Source organism: Equus quagga, chromosome 20 (genome assembly GCF_021613505.1).
Source record: "Equus quagga isolate Etosha38 chromosome 20, UCLA_HA_Equagga_1.0, whole genome shotgun sequence".
NCBI classification, from domain to species: Eukaryota; Metazoa; Chordata; class Mammalia; order Perissodactyla; family Equidae; genus Equus; species Equus quagga.
In genome coordinates, this window is record NC_060286.1 from 18,455,278 (window position 1) to 18,474,050 (window position 18,773).

The window sequence follows — 18,773 nt, forward strand, 5'->3', positions numbered from 1 at the left end:
AGTATGGCACCATTAAAAAAAAAAAGCCAAGTTTTCTTTTTAAGAGCTTTTTATTTGTAATTTGTTATTCATAATCACTTAGTACAATGTAGAATCTGAGAAATTTCTAACGAGGCCACATCAGAGCAAAAAGAAAATAAAATACTGAACTTTTTAGCTGCTACTAGCATGAACCTAACTGTACAGATTTTTTTCCATCTGAGAAACAAGAAACTCTTCTGAGTAGCAAGTAGCTAGCCAAAGGAGTTGATTCCAATTAGAGTAATGCAATTCTGATTAGTTACTATTTTTAAAAAAGTGATTTCCCTTAAATGTAAGGAAAACTTAGGAGTCTCTGTGATTATATTTAATTCCACTTGGAATTTAGACAATATGACCTTTTATTCAACCCAGCCTGTAGTTGTTGGATTGGATTAAATATCACTACCAGTTGCCAGCTGTGATATAAATCAAGGGGCATTCTATCATCAAATTATAAATTTCTATTGCCTCAGCTTTAGGAAGGCAAATCCCCCTCCCCAAGAAAAGACCCTGAGGGGTCTTAAATGTATTTTATTACAGATCTAGTCACCTTAAGTGATTGAAGATTTTGACATTCTATCCAGCAGGTGGTAGTAATAAGCCTAAAATCCAGAGGCACAAACATTTTCAAGGTTTTCACTATCTTTAATTCACCGAATAACCCCCGTGAAGTAGGTTAGCATTATCCACGTGATTAACAAGGAAGTAGAAAAATAAATGACCTATGTCATCTGGCTGAAGACCAGAGATTGCTCGATCAGAGCCAGTTTGCTGGGTGAAAACCATATCAAAAAGACAGGATTCAATTGGGATGGCAGAGCAAAAAGACAGAATCTATTCTGCACGTCAATTTCTGTTCTGACTTAAAATTTAGCTATATCAAAGAGACAAAAAGCATAAAGACAGTTGAATTAATGGTAGCAGAAGAATCTGTCAAAGCCTCTCTTTTTTTACTATTTTATGTCATGCAAAGCTTTCAAATTTCTTAGGCCCCAGCCAGTTACTTTACACTAAGGGTTCTTTCATTAAAACATATCACTAGTGAGAAATGCAGGCAAGAGGAAAGAACAAAATAAAAAGTTTGGCAAGTAGTTTCAGGTGGGACTTGCTTAAGGCAAGAGTCTTCCCCACTTTCATAGTTAGAACAATCCCTTGATTTCTGGGCCTAAAATAACTTTTGAAATGGTTTTCTAAAGAAAACCTATTGGCATCTGAAGTACTGACTGAAGCATTAATTAATGATTGCTGAAGGAAACCCTGAAATTTAACACTTGGCACACGCAACAAAAAGATGATTTATCCAATGCATACTGAGGTATCCTTGAGAAGTGATTTTAAGAAGCAGGAACAATGACAATGATAGAGTTAGTGGTCATGAATCACTAGAACAAAGTAGTATTCAGCAGAAAAGAAAGAAGCAGTTGTCACAATTGTGGGATAAGTAGAAATGGATTATATCTTGTGTAGTGTGGGATAAATGAGAGGCTCAGGAAAGCCTGACAAAGGGGTCTCCCCTACCAGCATTTACATAAGGGCTCTGACTGAGGATCAACCAAAGGGTGGATTATTTCTGTCTGATTTCCCCATCTGAGAGGTCATCTTCCAATTATTGGAAGATAATCTTTTTTTTTTTTTAAGATTTAATTTTTCCTTTTTCTCCCAAAGCCCCTGGTACATAGTTGTGTATTTTAGTTGTGAGTCCTTCTAGTTGTGGCATGTGGGATGCCACCTCAGCATGGCTTGATGAGAGGTGCCATGTCCACGCCCAGGATTCGAACTGGCAAAATCCTGGGCCACCGAAGTAGAGTCCATGAACTTAACCACTCGGCCACGGGGCCAGCCCCCAGAAGATCATCTTTACATACACTAATCTTCCCTTCCTTCAAGTCATCAGAAAAGGGGAGAATTTTTAGAAAATGGGTCTAAGCTTTCATTCGAGATAAGCACTTCACAGTTACAACAGTTACCTCAAAAGTATGAAGAGCAAGTGAAAATCTGCTTTCAGAGTTACACTAGGAGTCTCCCTATAGCAACTTTGCAGAGGCTAATGGTCCTGAGAAAGATTTTAGTTACAGGTATTCCATTCCCGGGGATCTAATCTGAACAAAGTTTCATACAAAGCAAATGAAGTTGGTCAAGAATAAAGGGAGATTAGTTAGGATGGACTGAGTTTGGAACAAACTTGTTTCTAACGGCCCATGGTAGGCATGACTACAGCAGGTGAGGAAAGAGTAGCATCTTCTTCTTTCCACTGAGAAGTGATGGTCTTTAGCTGAGTGTAGAATTGGATGCCCTAAAGAGAACAAAGGAAAAAAGAAAGAGCAAGAGACAGGGAGTTAGCATATGTTTCTGGGGAGTTCATGATTCCTCTTTTAATCAACTTTTGAAGGAGGGGCTGCTAAGTGCTACTCACATTCCTACTTGAGGAATAGGTGCAACCATAATCCAATATAATTGTTCATGAGATAATCTAATCTATGTAAAACATTTAGCATAGTACCTGGCACATAGTAAACAAACCTTAGCCATCATTATGCTGAAACTAGCCAAGAGCACCTAAATGGAAAAATTGAACAATGTAATCTGTTAAACTTGTAGGTAATTCTGTTCCTAGAGCTGAATATCATGTGCTCTGAGGTCTTGAGACACGGCTCAAATCCTGCCTCTACTCTTTATTGACTGCCGTTTAACCTTGGGCCTTATCTGTGACTTAATGCGCACCTTACAGCAATGTATGAGGGGAAAATGAAATGAATGCAAACATCCCGGCAAAGTAACTGCTGGTCAATAATTGCTAGTTTTTTCTCACCTTCCCATGAAGAAGAAAAACAAGTGAAGGGATGAAACATATATCAGGCCATTTCTGACAATTGTCAGTGATAAACAGCTCTATACCGAAGTAGTAAAATCCACATATCTTACAAATCTAAAATAAAACGTCTGCTATTATACACATTCACGTCTAAATCACCTATAAGATGTGAGCCAAAAAAATTCAGCATATTTAAGGCTTTACCATATACATAGTTTATTTTATAAGAATGGGCTTGAACAAAAGAGAATAGACTGTGCAGACCTAACTCTCATAAAATTACTTGCAAGCTAGAAAGATATTATTAGGAAAAAACACATTGGCTTGATTAAAATACTCTTCTAGAATATTTGACAAAATCTGGGTCATGTTAATATATTGAAAACAACGAGAGTTTATTACATACTTTCAATATAAGATACAACTAAAGTTTATATTTTATCATGTCAGAGTGATACTTTCGTGTCTTCTTTCCAGAATACAAAATAGCAATTTAATTACCTAAGGATTTAAGACTTGAACTGTATATGAGGTCAGTCTTTTCCTCCAAGAAGCCTCACTTACCAGAGTAACTTACAGTAATTAAACCAAGCCAGTGGAGAATAAAGGAGGAAAAAAACCCAAAAATATTTTAAGCAATAGTTTTACTCTGCTTCCTTTGAAAGAAATTTTTGTTAATAGTATCAGATTAATCAATTTTGAAAAGCTGTGACTAATGTAGAAACTGGATAATCAGCCTCCAAATAACCAAAGTGTTTTCTTAACCACTTGGCCACACTGTCACATTCTGCTGTGCAATCCCACTGTTAATTTTTTATTAACCTATAAAACATGTATAGAAAACATGTAATTTAGTACTGAAGGTTCCAAAATAGCTGTATTTCCGTGGGACTACAAAGAACTTCCACTAGCTCATTTGTTGAACACATGTTTAGGTGCCTGCTCTGTGCCAGGTACTGCAGGTAAGTAACTAATGTTTACAGTGTGGCCTAGTGGGTAAGACGGCTTCATAACATGGCTTAAAGAGCCTATATGACTTGCCCCTGCCTACCTCTCTAACCTTATCTCTTACCAGTCTCTTCCTCATTCACTCATTGTGCTCCAGCCCATTTCTGCTTTTTGAACATGCCATGCCTGTTCCTGCCTTAGGACATATGCACCTGCTGAAGATTGTGGTAATTTAATCCTCATAATCTTAGAAAATATAGGTACTGTTATTGTTGTTATTTTACAGATGAAGAAACTTGAGACATAGAGAGGGTATCCCCCAAGGTCACACAGTTAATAACTGGCTGAACTGGGATTTGAACCCAGGCAATTTCGTTCCAGAACTGCTTTATTTTTCTTGCTCAGTGCTGCATTTATAGTGCCTAAACTAGTGTTTGGTAGACAGAAGGTGCTCAATAAAGTTTTTTGTAAATGAGTAACTATTACAGGAGAAATACGTGCAATGGTAGCACACGAGGGCATACCCAACACTGCACTGAGGAAGGGCTGGTGATGGTCACAGGTGCTTTTCTGGAGGAGTCCATTCTTTAAACTGAGCCATGACAGGTGATTAAGAGTTAGTCAGATGAAAGGGAGGAGGAAGAAAGAGGGTCACAGGCAGAGGAAAGGGCATATACAAAGGTTTGTACTTTCTGATGCTCTTTTTCCAAAACTTTGTTGCCTTCAAGAAGCAGCAGCTTTGGCAAAATTTTGTTAACTTTTAAATCTTTTCTAGGGGACCTACTGACAAGCACTGCTTAACAACATATGACCCCATAGAAGCTGCTGGCAGGCCCTTTTGTGCAGAATATTTGTTCCTGAATATGTTCAAAAAAGTTTTTTTAAACTTAGTTACCTGTTTGCCATAGAAATTGGTGTCTCCCCTGAAGGAAGATCGAGAGCCACTGAATGAGAACATTGGTAAAGGCACTGGAATGGGGACATTCACACCCACCTAAAGCAGAACAAATCCACGTCAAATACTAAGAATAGGACTCAAAGCAGCTCTCCATTTAGAAGCACAAATGCTTGGCATCAGAGAGACCAATTTTAAATATCCACCTTCCACCCCATCCTCCATCCCATGAACTTTTATTCCTGAGGAAGAAATGGGACATTGTGGGAGATCAGAGGGGCAGCGACTGATCAGTGTTTACTGTTTCCCCTTAGACAGGAAACAGTAAATGGCTACAAGAATCTCCTAAAACTTCTGTTCACAAACCTGTCCGACATCCACCAGGTGGGAATATTTCCGAGCAGTGGCTCCATTTGTGGTGAAGATGGCAGTTCCATTTCCATATGGGTTGTCATTTACAATCTTGATAGCTTCATCCAAAGTGTCTGTCTCCAGAACCACAAGAACTGGACCAAAAATCTCCTCTTTGTAACAGGTCATATTTGGCTGCGAGGAGTGATGCATCCGGAAAAGAAGTCAGTATTGTATGCTTACTTGGTACTTCATTACCCACTGTTTACATGGATAGCTTTCATGTTAGTAATCTCTTTTCATTTTAAGCCACCTATTATAAAAAAAAAAGTCCTTTCTTGCTGTGTTCCATCTTCCAAGCTGTCAGTCATATAAACAACTTAAAACTCCTATTAACTACAACTACACTCCTTTCCTAAAGCACTGTATTTTTAGGTCCCAGGACCCATCACTAGCTTCCTCTTTTATACCTGTATAACTTGTTTTACAATTGTTATGTTACTGAAATGTTACATGAAAATTCATTTTTTTATAAATCAAATATATATTAAAACCATCACGGGAGAATTTTTCTGTTGAAAGAAACCCTATGCTAAGTTTTCTGTAACATAAAAAAAATCCATTCTCATTCACTCCATTGCGTCCCAATGAGTCTATACATTTATATTTTGATATCAGGTCATAGCAAACATTCAAAACATCCTTTACCACCATAGCTAGTAAGCTGTGTTTGTTGCTGATAAGTGGATTTTTCCTCTTTGGTTCTGTGGCAAGAGATTTTATAATTTCTACTACTCTTACATTCACCTCTTGATTATTCAGGATTACAGTAGGATTAATGGGGGCATCAGAATTTCAAAAAAAAGCCTCATAACTTCAACTTAGTCATTAATTTTAGCTGAGAGACTTGTAGAGTTTTGATAAATAAAAACTGACAGATCAATTATTTTCCTTTCATCACTTTCTGGTGAAGATGCAGCTGAATTTTGGGCACAGAGTAGGTACTCAATAGATACTGAGTGGTTGATATGTTGATGGAGACACTGCAATAGCTATAAGCTAAGCAGTAAGAAAAAATTAACATTGAACAAATAAGTAACAAGTATAATATAAGATGGGGTTGGCAAAATATGGTGCATGGGCCAAAGGCAGCTTGCTGCCTGTTTTTGTACAACCCACACACAGAAACCATTGGTTTCTGTGTTTTTTTAAATAAAGTTTTATTGGAACACAGCCACAGTGTCAATGGCTGCTTTCACACTAAAATGTCGAGTTGAGTAGTTGCAACAGAGAGAGTATATCCCTGCAAAGCTGAAAATATTTACCATCTAGCCCTTTAGGGAAAGCTTGCTGACTACTGCTATAGTGGGAAGAGGTTGGGAGTCAGGAGGGGAGGCTCATTCAGACTCCACATAAAATAACTGAGTTATCCTGGCAAGAGATGAGGTCTCTAGTCATTAAATATCTTCATTTATAAACTGGAGGGATGAGATTCCATAGCTTCTAAGGTGCCTGTAGCTCTTGTATTTGTGAAATAAATAATTCAGAGTTGTTCACCTTGACATTTGAGATGATGGTTGGTCCAACAAAGTTGCCATTTTCATAGCCTTTGACTTTAATTTTTCGACCATCAAGAAGGATTGAAGCTCCCTCCTTTGTTCCACTATCAATCAGATTACAGACTCGCTCTTTGGCCTGGGGAGTGATCAGAGGGCCAAGATCAGCTCCAGGCTGGTCTCCTGTAAAACAACACAGAAGTATTTAAGGTCTTCATTAACATATATTATGACTGCTAACTAAAGTTGAATCCAAATGACAAGTACAGTATAAAGAGAAGCAATGGTAAAAATAGACATGATCGGTCCCATTGGCTAAGGCCAATGGTAAAACCAAGTCTAAAGGAGCTAGGCAAGTAAGTGATTACCTGCATTGACTCTCAGATTTTTGGCACGCTCCACCAGCTCTGGCAGCCACTTCTTGGCTTCTCCCACAAGGATCGCTGTTGAAAGAGCCATGCAGCGCTGACCAGCAGCTCCAAATGCTGCCCCAACCAGCTGATTCAGGGTATTCTCCTTATTGGCATCTGGCATGACTACCCCATGGTTCTTGGCTCCCTAAGGAAATACAGAAAGTACATGGATCTTCCTTGGCAATATATAATTAGGCTAAGAAATTACGCAAAGAATTTGAGATTTCAAGGAAACCTGAGAATTTAAGGAAAGGACTAGAGAATTTATCCTTTATTGTTTTGAGGATAGATTATCATTTTGATATTGCTGAAGTCTTGGTAATAGTAAGCAACTCCAGGTTACTTTTTTCTTTTACTTTCTCAGCTGATAAGCTGATATGTGTTAATTTACATCAAAACCATTACCAAAAATGCCCCAATCACATTCAGTCAAAGTGACAGGCTAAAAACACTGCATCCAGGAACCAAGGAGCACTCCCTTGTCTTTCCCAAGTCAGACAGGAAAGAATCTGTTCTCTCCTGGGGTTTCCAGTTATATGAAGAGCAATGTAAACAAAGAGCTGCCAGTAATAATGCCAGTAGCCAGCTGAAAGGCAAAACAGGAGGTAGGTCTCCTGACACACAACTTCTGGAAAGAGATTCTCCAAACTGGCTTGCTTCTAGATACTTCTAGATACATAGCCTCATAAACTTCTTTTCTATGGAGGATAACATATGATCATTTCCACATGTTTCCAGATACAACTGTAGTTGAGTGCATGGATAGAACCAAGTCTGCTACTTAATTTTATCCCATTACACATAATATACTATTAGACACAGAATACACTCAATAACTACATAGTGAACTGGGAAGGACTTACGTCAAATTGGCCAAAACACATTCAGCCATGAAAAGAAGTAAGTGGGCACTTCATGAATAGTTTCCAAGCCTGTGCATGGGAGGCTGTCCTTTCTGCAACATTAGCCAAATGATGAGAAAGCGGCAACTGGACTTTATATTTAGTATTAAAGAATTGCTAAGCATTTGGCAAGGAGCTAGTAAGAGAACAGCAAAACTATGTGACCAAGTAAACCACACTCACATTTCTTACAGGGATATTTGGCTCCTTCCAGTGCCTTAAATAGCCTGGATTCTTAGGGAAGATCGTATCTTTGACATTAGTATTTAGGATATGCCTCAAAAGAAGGAAGGATAAAGGGCTAGAAGTATGGTCTGAAGGAATAAACACCACAACCAGAATTCAGCTGTTACTGCTAAAGCCCAAAGAATTTGAATAACATTCTTAGAGAGAAATGTGCCCTTTGTCACCAAGATTAGTTGTATAAGATAAAAGGTAACTAAAGAACCTTAGAATAAAACTTGTCATAAGGTTCATGGTTAAAGAGAAGACATTCAGGATGAAATGGGAATAAAGAAACGATGGCATTAGAGTGGAATGAGTGCCCTCTGTGCTGAAGGGCTGTTTCTAGGTAATTTTAATACATGGAGTTTGGGGAAAAAGGAATAAGAAATCACCATATTTGCTTGAACTCTCTTGCCATGTCTTGACCCTCTCTCGAAGATGTACTCTCCTGCCTGGTTGGATCCCACAAAGCTGATTGCTTTGATATCCGGATGATCACAAATAAAGTTTACAGCTTTAAGAAGAAAATAAACGATCACCACAAAAGAACAAATGGCTACAGGCTTCTCAACATGGCACATCTCCCCTTTTCCCACTGGTATGAATGAGAAGTTTTCCTCCAAAATAACAGCATTTCAATACTCAACTTTTCCTTTTGTCCTTTAGGAATGTGATATTTTCTCACCTGTCACTATATACTGGGACTCTCAGATACTATTGTGCCCTCATGTGAGAGGCAATATAGCACAGTATTTAAAAGTAAAAACCAGGGTCAGCCTTCGTGGTTACACACATTCTGGCTTTTGACAGTTTCTAGCAGTGTAACTTTGGGCAAATTACTTAATTGTATTATGCCTCAATTTTCTTATCTGTAAAATGAAAAAATAATAGTACCTGCCTCAAGGGGTTGTTGTAAAGATTAAATGAGATGATATATGAAAGGCATTAGGAACAGTGCCCGAAACACAGAAGCGCTTTTTAAGTATTAGCTATTATTATATAAATTAGAAGTTCTTCAAGTCTATATATTCTCTGAGTTAAATATCCTCATAAATTCTCTCAATATTGAAGTGAAAATTTTCTCTTTATTCTCATCTGTGTCTTGCCCTAATCCATATTTATTTGTCCCAATATATTCTGTAGGGCAAGATGCATGCTACTCCCCAGCTAAGTTTTACCTTAGCACACAAAGATGGCAAAACAGTCAACAAACATTACTTTCAAATGTGGAGGTTACTATTAGTAAATCCCTTCCTCCCTAGGTTCCTCATCCTAAAACACCCATCACCACTCAACACCTTGATTTTTTGGTAGCCAGATTACGTGCCACATTTACCTTCACGTTGTCCGTGTATGACATTCAGTGTTCCATCAGGGGCACCAGAGTCCTGGAGCAACTTGGCAAGAAGCATAGTTGCTCCAGGAACTCGCTCTGATGGTTTCATTAGGAAGGTATTTCCACACACCATGGCCATGGGAAACATCCACAGGGGGATCATGGCAGGAAAATTGAATGGAGCAATTCCTGCACACACCCCCAGAGGCAGACGGTAGGAATAAAGGTCCATGTCTTTGGTGATGGATGGCATGGTCTCTCCCAGAATCAGGGATGTCACACTGCAGGCGTGTTCAACCACCTCTGGAACAGAGAAGAGGCAATCAGGCCATCAGCCCTCCACACTGTGCACTACAGTCATAACGTTGCTTAACAATGGGGATACATTCTGAGAAATGTGTTAGGCGATTTCGTCATTGTGTGAATATCATAGAATGTACTTACACAAACCTGGATGGTATAGCCTGCTACACACCTAGACTACAGGGTACTGATCTTATGGGACCACCATCATATATGCATCATTGACTGTAACATTGTCATGTGGAGCATGACTATACTTAGCTTTGTCATGCTCTAATCAGCTCTGAGGACAGGGAGTAGCTCAGGCCAGTGACAGAGGGAAGAAACACTCATTTGCCCTTCCATGTGAAGCGGTTGTGCAAAATGAGATTCTCTGAATGGGAAAAAGACAGTGAAATGCATATACCTACTAGAAGATCATTCAAGTAAAATAATGAAGTAAACCAATCTCATAGATACCTGAGAAGTATTGCCATTTTCCACAAGTATTAAAAAAGATATCATGGGATAGCAAAATCTACATAAAAGAAGAAGCAATCCTCATTCTAGGATCTTTGCCTTCCATCTTCCTTTGCTCCTTCCCAAAGGTCCCTGAACTCCCCATGAGGGATTCCCAGCTTACGAAGGCCTCGAAATACATCTCCTTCGGCATCAGCTAGGGTCTTCCCTTGTTCCAGCGTGATTACCCTGGCAATTTCTTTCTAGAGAGAAAACACACAAATAGAAACCAATGCAAGGATGTGCCTCCTTTTAGTTCTCAGGCAGCCAAGGAAGAACAAAACTTGGGGAGAAGTAGCACAAGGGAGAGAGCCATGATCTATGCCTCTCGATTGCTGAGTTGTGGAGGGCAGCTAAAAGGGCCTCTGTGGGAGTGACAAGTATTCCCTAGGCAACAGTTTGGAAAATTATACCATTAGATTTCTTACCAAATTTTCTTTAATAAGCTGTTGATAGCGGAGCAGGACCTGCTGACGGCTTAATACTGACGTGTCTGCCCATGCAGGAAAAGCACGTTTGCAGGAAACAACAGCCGCATCCATTTCAGCCTTGGTGGCCTCAGGGACCCGACCAATAATCTCATTGGTGGCCTGATGGGAAAAAGCAGCACATGATCCTCTGCCCTTGCCCCACCTTCTCCATTTTTCATCTAGTCACGGAGGCAGTACTATGTGCTTCATGATAGATACTCAGGTCCCCACTTTCCCACCGTGTTCCCAGAATTCTTGGGTAGTCAGTTTAGTCCCAAAGCAGCTTTGCTTACTGGGTTGTGGATATCAGTCCATTTGTCACTTTTGGATTCAACAAATTTCCCATCAATGAAGAGCTTCACAGATGGCTGGGAAAAGCAAAAGACAGCAACAAAAAACTATATTAGTTATTTCTTTACTTCTCTCTCTCCCTTTTACAATGAGGAAGGAATTCGGGTTGATAATTGAATCTACTGCTCTCTAGAAATGTTCACTGGGAAAGAGAAACACAATATTCTTGTCTATAGTGTTTATTAAGATATTCTTAATACTGTGATCTCTCTGAAAATGGGAAATTCCCTGCTAACCACACAGTGGAACTTCATGAGTAAACACATGTAACTGAGAAGCTTAGACTAGAAAAGCAGCAGATTCTGTGTTAACAAAGATTAGCTATTATGACTTATTGGCCCAGCTGACTTTCTGTCACATTAACATGAGTATGTCACCTTTATGATCAAAGGATTCTTAAAATGTTTCTGTGTGTATTTTTTCTGAGAAGTAGCTTACTTTCATTAAATTTTCAAAGGGGTCTGTGGACCAAAAAGGTAAAAGACTACTGTGTTACAGAGTGTGCATGCTTCTATACAGAAAAGATTTTGAGCACTAACCTGATTTATTAGACTTTAGGTACTTCAAATGGCTGACAGACAGAAAGTGTGTAAAAACAACTCTAAAGGTTGTTAAGAAGAAGACAACTATATGGCAGAGTCAACAAAACTTCTAGAAGCCATGAAAATGTATCTTTTGACACAGTAATCCTATTTCAGAACGGAAATAATCTAAAAGAAGGAAAAAACTAGAAATAAATGTTTGTTTTATAATATTGAAAAACTGAAGCAATCTAAATGTTATTTGGGGAAATTGTTAATTCAGGTTGTATCTACTTGATGGAATATATAAAGCCATTAAAATCGTAACTATAAATACCATCGTGCATAACTATAAAGACCGCTTACAACATAATAGACATAGTCATTATTTATTATATAAAACAGATTAAATGATAATACTCAAAAATTCCTTCTCAGGAGTCAACCTTTAGTGCCAAATAAACTCACCACTGAAGAAGAGAAGGAGGATGCTGGATACCAAGTGGAGTTCACCTTGGAAGAAGCCTGTGAGGAAAAAGAATGATTATTTTGATAAATGACAGCAGAAAATTATTAGCAAATGGCTACTACATGCTTAACATTATCCTAGTTACTGTGGCTATATGAAAAAGGACTTGGTATTTGCTCTAGAGGGTCATATAGTCTTTAAAGAGAAAAGATACGAGACTATGAGATATAGCAAACTATGAGAAAACAATAAAACTATAATGATCACGTCCTCAATTTCTAGGTCAGTCCTAGTTAAAAATATATATATTTTGGGGCCAGCCCCAGTGGCCTAGTGGTTAAGTTTGGCACACTCTGCTTCAGTGGCCCGGGTTTGGTTCCTGGGTGCAGACCTACACCACTCATCAATGGCAGAGGAAGACTGGCCACAGATGTTAGCTCAGGGTGACTCTTCCTCAGCAAAAAAAATATATATGTGTGTGTGTGTATATATATATATATGTTTTTTGTCATTAGACCATATTTTCCTAAGTTTTGGCCCATATCTAACAATATGAAAACAGCATGGTATCTAACACTATAAGATAGTATACAACCAAGTATCAAACGTAAGTATAATATACCCATACAAGTACTTGAAAACAAATGTTCATAGCAGCTTTATTTGTAATAGCCCCAAACTTAGAAACAACCCAAATGTTCACCACTGGATAGGTGAACAGGGAAATGAATGTGGTATATCCCTACATTGGAATACTACTCAGCAATAAAAAGGAATGAACTATTGATACATGCAACAACATGGGTAATTATAATAATTATATTGAGTGAAAGAAGTCAGACATAAAAAGAGTACATACTGTATGATTCCATTTATAAAAAAACAAGAAAATGCAAACTAATCTGTAGTGTCAGAAAGCAGATCAGTGATTGCTTAGAGATGATGGGGGAGGTAGAGAGGAGAGGGTAAGAGGGAAACTTTTGGGGGTGATGGATATGTACATTATCTTGATTGTGATGATGTTTTCATAGGTGTATACAAATATTAAAACATCAAATTGTATACTTTAAATATATACAGTTTATGTCAATTTTATCTCAATAAAGCTGTTCAAAAAGATGCAATATGTACCTTATAGGAAAGGAATGTGCTGCATAGGTAATAATCAGCAAATGGAGGGTAAATCAGTTACAGTAAAATAACTCTAAAAAAATAGTTTGTATATATGCTATGGAAGTTGATTTTAAAAATATTCAAGTCTAAGTAAAGTGAGCAAACTGGAATACTCAGGACTGGAATATAAAAGAAACTGCAATCTATTAATCTTTTACCTTGTCTGAAGAGAGCCCATGTTAACCAAGGGTTTAGGGCTGCTTAAAGTGCAAGAATGTATGTGCCTGCAGCACTGTCCAGAGGAAAGGGTGCTGGTCCTTTGGGTCAGCAGACAATCGTTCCAAATGCCTAGTCTGCCTCCTTTCCCATTCCCCACAAAAGCCATTTCAAACCATCAACACTCTCCTGCAGCCCACCATGTCTTCTTTATAGCATGTTTCCAATACCAACCTGGTACACAGTGGGTGTTCAATAAAAATCTGAACAAAAGAAAGGTCCAGCAAGCAGCTTTATTGCCTGACTGCCCCCACCCCAGACTAGGTTAAGTGTCCCTTTTTTGTACTCCCACAGCAGCCAATACTTCCTCTATCAGGTTTATTTGGCTCTGTTGTAATTGCCTGGGTACTTGTCTGTTACCCCAAAGACTGTAAATTCCATGAGGGTAGGCACTACATCTGCCTTGTTCACCTCCTTTAGAGTCATTGTGATCAAGACTGTTCAGATATGGAAAATAGCTAGCAAGTAGTTGGTGCTCATTAAGTGTTATTATTACTATATTATTATTATAAATACTATTTGCTGTCACTCCTTGTATTTCAAAACTTACCAATTCTCTTAATACTTCCAACTCTGCTTCTTACTCTCAGGAGCTCGCCTTGTCTTTCCTACTTCAGAGGAAACAGAAACCATCAGACGAGAACTTCCTCATCTTCCTACTAGCAAACCTACAAAACTGACCTGCACATACACCCATCCTTTTTCCCTTCCTCCCTCTTATGGAGACGGTAGCTAGCAAGCTCTGTGAGGACAAAGTGACTGGGAGAGAGAGATGCACAATCAGTATCTGTGGACTGACTGAAGAGGTGTCTGTCCTCCAATCTAAGGCTAATCTCTGCCCCATGCTCTGAAGTCAACCTTTCCTGCTGCCTCTGACACTTCCATCAATTATCCTTTCTTTCCTGTACCTTAAACCTCTCTCCATCCAAAAGGTTCTTCATGCTAATTAACTTTATTTCCTAATCTCCCACTAACTCTTCATCTATTTCAACCTTCATGACTGAACACCAGTGACTTTCTACACCCCATGGACTCTTCCCAGTCCTCCTTATACTTGACCTCTCAGCAGAAGTGACATGGTTAATCATGGCCCCCTTCCTGAACCCCCTTTTCACTTGTCTTCTGTGATGCCCCGGTATCTCTTCTATTTCTTGAGCCACTTCTTCTCTGCTTTCTTTGATGGTTCTTGTCCTCTACCTCTCCACTAACTGTTCAAGCTCTTCCTGGCTCGGTCCTAGGCCTTCTTTTCTTCTCATTTCACATACTTTCCTTGGATAATTTCATCAACTCGTGGCTTAACTACCTAGATCCTGATGATACCCATATCTGCAGTCCTTAGCCAGAATCTTCCTCTTCAGGTAATAAGTACATAACTGTCTTCACCACATCTCTACTTGGATGCTATTTAGCTACATGTTGAAAAAGCTGAGCTCCTCATCATCCTCCCACCAACCTGCTCTGCTTCCTATAGCCCACCTTTCAGTGAATGGGGCTGCTGTTCACTTAGTTGCCCAACCAGAAAGCTGAATGTCACCCCAGCTCCTCCCCGTCCCTCCACAGTGAATCAAACAAGTCCTGGCCATCTGTCCTCCCGGACATTTTTGGAATACCTCCCTTTTTCTCTACCCTTCCTGCCATCACCCCAGTTTATACCATCATTGTCTCTCCCCCGGACTTCAGTAATGGTTTCCTAACAAGTCTCCCAGCTCCAATCTTAAATCTTCTGAATCTATTTCTGCCACATAGCCAGAGGGTCTTTCTAAAACACAAATCTGATCAGATCACTCCCTTGTTTACAACCCTCCAATGACTTTCCACTGCCCTTGGGATAAAGACTAATCTTGATGTTGCTTAGAAGACCCTATATAGTATCTTTACTTCTCTAGTTTCATAGCTTTCCTCCTTGTTCTCTTTGCTCCAGCCATTTGGAACATGTTTTGTCTCTCTCTACCCTTGTACATGCTGCTTCCTCTTGCCCAAAATTGTTTAATCCCATTTGCTTGGCTCACTCCTACACCTTAGCTCCCTACTTAGCCATCACTTTGGGCATAGCTGCAGGTCAGTCTTGTAGGTTTGCTAGTAGGAAGTTGAGGAAGTTTTCATCTGATGGTTTCTGTTTCCTCTGAAGTAGGAAAAATAGGATTAACTCCTGAGAGTGAGAGGGGAAGTAGCAGAGTTGGAAATTTTTAAGTCTCAACCTCAGGTCTAGGCTAAGTACCTGATTGTGGAGCTCATAAAACACCTGAATTCCTCTATTTCTCATATCACATTACGGAATGATAGCTTGTTTAATCATTAAGTCTCTCTCAGATCACTAGATGGTTGTGTCCTCAGCCCTAGAACCATTCCTGGAATAAAGTAAGCACTCAGCAATGTTTTGCAGAATGAAAGAATGAGTACCACCAAGCAACTGCTTGATATTAATTTTGTTTCATGTATACTCTCTCATAGGGCAGAAAATGCATGAATCAACTGGCTTGAGCATTCTAGGCCACCTTGTTTTATTTTTTCACTTGTATACAGCCTCTCTGCTGTCAAGAGGGCATAAAAGGCACTGCATCTGGTCTAATAAAACATTACATATAGTTTTTGACAAGTTAGATCTCTTTTCTTCATTTCCCAAGAAACGCTTGTTAGCACCGTTGCTGGAGAAACTACCCTATGTCCAGTCACACCAAACTTCCTGCTCTCTTCATGTTAATATTTTGTACTTGCCTGTTACCTTTACCAGGCACTCCCTTCTCCCCTTGGCTAAAAGCTGGTTAGTCCTGTAAGACTCAAGACCAGAGCCAACCCCTTTGGAAGCTTTTCCCGAATTGCACAGGTTGACTCTGGGGCTCTTTCCCTACATTCCCGCAGTAGCCTGTGCACTGCTATTGTTTAGCACTTATCACTGCATTATAACAGGGGAGCTTTCAGTGTTTTACTTACTTCTTCTTTCCCAAAGCTTGAGACAGTGCCTGACACAGAAAGAGATGACAAGATTTAAGTCCTAATCCTCAGCCCCATCAGTTACTAGTTGGGAGACCTTAGATGACCTTAAGTGTCAGGTAACTCACTTCATTATATTCATTAATTCTAATCTTCACAAATATTCTTACGACTAGAAAGTGGTAGACTTGGGATAGAATCCAAGTATGACTGTGAAGCCTGTGCTCTTTCTACCACATCACTGAGGAAAGTCACTGAGACTCTTTAAGACTGCTTTTCTTATCTCTAAATGGGAGTGGTAACATCACAAGAGCAGAAGTTTTAGGTAAGTCTTACTAGCCACCATAGCAGAGAAGATACACTGAATACTTAAAATAACTGAAAACAAGAACTTTCTCCTTTACAGATCCTTTGGATAGTCCTCTAAAATGCATGACTGAATCTACACCACCCTTTATCAAAGTGTCATGTTACAGCAACTCCCAGTTGGCTAAGGATTACTATTCCCATTTTTTTCCAGGTCAATTCAGAAGTTTCTTCAAATGAATCAGAAAATAGTGTCTGTCTCCAAAATAAAGTACATGGGAAAGGAGATTCCTTTCCTTGATGCAAAGGACAAAATACCTTCTTAAGGCTGTCAATGACTCATTGTGATGGCGAGAAGCAAAGGAAAAAAGTCAATTTCAGTAAAAGATTTCAAGAAGTTGGCAATGAAAAATATAGCGTAGAAACTCTGTTTCCGTACTTCTAAAAAAAGATACTAGAAACACAGAATTAGGGTCACAGCAAGAAATATATGACTGAAGCCAGACCACCTGACAAACCCTTCCAACCCATTCTCCACACTCTCATTAAATAGCATATTTAAACACGAACCTTTGCTGACTCTGTTAAGAATCTTAAAAGTGCATGTTTCTGCAGTAGAACTCAGTGAAACCTGGTAAATACTAATATTATCTAAAAGTCCAGCTACATAGAGGAAGAAGTTCCCAGGCTGGATGTAATAAGAAGGGCAATGTTGTTTCTTGCAGGTGGAAGAATGTTGCCTGTGGTAAATCTTGCCTCATATTCGAAGTCCCTGTTAGGCTGTGAACAACAGGGAAAAGGCTATGAACAGAGTTAGAGATCGCAGGCCTCAGGCATCAGCTTCCGTAGCTCTACCACCCCTCCTTTGGCTGGTTCAGAGAGGACCCAATCCCCACCATGGGCAGAGTTGAGGGTGTGTGGGCACACGAAGAGCTGACTTTGGGAAGGAAACTTGGCACTTACATTTCTTGTCTTCCTTGGCTCCCATTTTCTATCACCTGTTTTAGAGATGTTTCGTCCCTTGCATGTGCTTGGAACCAACTAGCCGCATAACTATGTGTCCTTGTTTACCTCCAACATGAGCACTGTAACTTTGCTGAGAGAAAGTTTAACTGAAAGTCTTGGCAAGCAAGGGGACAGCCTACAGCCTGTGGAAAATAAAAAGTACCAAAGCTGGGGAAAAAAGCTCAGCAAATGGCTGCTTTAGGGGAAAACCTAGTGTACGCTTCTAGAAGGAGATTCAAAGTTCATTCACCGACCCTCGCCCCTCACGTGCCTCCTCCTCCCCTCTTTACCTCGGATTATAGACAGTGAAGTAGGGTGGGGGAAGGGACCAATCTGGACGCTTCTGGCAGGTGAAAGAGCTCTAGGAAAGCTGACCAGATGGGGAGTTTCTGGGAGAGAGGTGGCTGGTGCAGAGGAGAAAGGGAAAGACGGTGGGCAGACCCAGAGAGGTGAGGACAAGAGAGTGACTGCACGGACGGGGCAGGGCTGGAGGAGAAGAGTGGGCCAGAGCCAGAAAACGGGAGGCTCAAGACTAAAAGGGCGGAGGGCCAGGGGTGACAGCCCAGGGCTGGATCCAACGAGGGCAGACACGGAGTGAGGGGTGGGACAGGGCCGCACAGGTCGAGGGGGAACAGGGAGTCGGCCAAGAAGAGGTTGGCTCAGAGAGTGGACGGAAAGGACCCAATGCCTAGCTCTGCGACCCTTCGGTGCCACTCTCACTCGCCTGCAGGATCCGGGCCCGCACTGCCGCCGCCGCCACCAGTGACGCCATGGCTCTCGCCTACCTCTTCTCCGCCTCTCCGCGCCTCTACTGCCCGAGATTCCACAGACGAACTACCGCGGCCAGGCCTCGCCCCTCCAACCTGCCGCACCTCCTCATTGGTGGAGAGGACATTTTCCCCTAGCCAATCACTAGCCCTAACACTTCACTCCACCCCTCAGTCCCACTCCTAGGGGTATGCGATTGGTCAGAAGTAGAAGAGCTCGCGCCCCCTCCCACATCGGCAAACTCTGTCGGCGGAGGTTGGGAAGACACCCCTGACTTGGACACTCTATATAGAGCACACCGCG

At 40.3% G+C, this 18,773-nt stretch overlaps 2 protein-coding genes across 5 annotated transcripts in view; one reads left to right on the top strand and one right to left on the bottom strand.

The window, feature by feature from the left end:
- BBOF1 (basal body orientation factor 1) overlaps positions 1–12,123 on the top strand; it is a 61,889-nt gene extending 49,766 nt beyond the window's left edge. The window contains exon 12 of one of the 2 annotated variants that reach the window (XM_046646959.1): positions 12,041–12,123. In XM_046646959.1, coding sequence (XP_046502915.1) covers positions 12,041–12,064 — 24 coding nt within the window. In that variant the 3' untranslated portion in view covers positions 12,065–12,123. Of the gene's footprint in view, positions 1–4,556; positions 4,667–12,040 lie in introns of those variants that run through there. The other variant, XM_046646960.1, reaches the window with a different exon arrangement.
- Positions 32–18,604, bottom strand: ALDH6A1 (aldehyde dehydrogenase 6 family member A1). 3 transcript variants are annotated; one of them, XM_046646956.1, is made up of 12 exons: positions 18,427–18,604; positions 12,071–12,127; positions 11,024–11,098; positions 10,689–10,850; positions 10,385–10,463; positions 9,460–9,762; positions 8,516–8,637; positions 6,952–7,141; positions 6,585–6,766; positions 5,043–5,222; positions 4,677–4,775; positions 32–2,314 (listed from the first exon to the last, which is right to left on the bottom strand). In XM_046646956.1, the coding sequence occupies exons 1-12, from the start codon at positions 18,472–18,474 to the stop codon at positions 2,210–2,212; spliced, it is 1,602 nt and encodes a 533-aa protein (XP_046502912.1). In that variant the 5' UTR covers positions 18,475–18,604; the 3' UTR covers positions 32–2,209. The 3 variants fall into 3 exon arrangements, with proteins under 3 accessions (XP_046502912.1, XP_046502913.1, XP_046502914.1); XM_046646957.1 differs by lacking the exon at positions 18,427–18,604 and adding an exon at positions 17,661–17,938; XM_046646958.1 differs by lacking the exon at positions 18,427–18,604 and adding an exon at positions 14,011–14,071.
- Between the last annotated feature and the right edge of the window lie 169 nt (positions 18,605–18,773).

Bases quoted from the DNA above. Each gene is read 5' to 3' on its own strand.
- ALDH6A1 (XM_046646956.1), bottom strand. From the start codon at position 18,474: ATGGCGTCACTGGTGGCGGCGGCGGCAGTGCGGGCCCGGATCCTGCAG. The intron at 6,767-6,951 runs GTAATCACTTAC...GTTGTTTTACAG, and splicing joins AAATCTGAGAGTCAATGCAG to GAGACCAGCCTGGAGCTGAT. The intron at 4,776-5,042 runs GTTTGTGAACAG...GTTCTGCTTTAG, and splicing joins ACCTGGTGGATGTCGGACAG to GTGGGTGTGAATGTCCCCAT.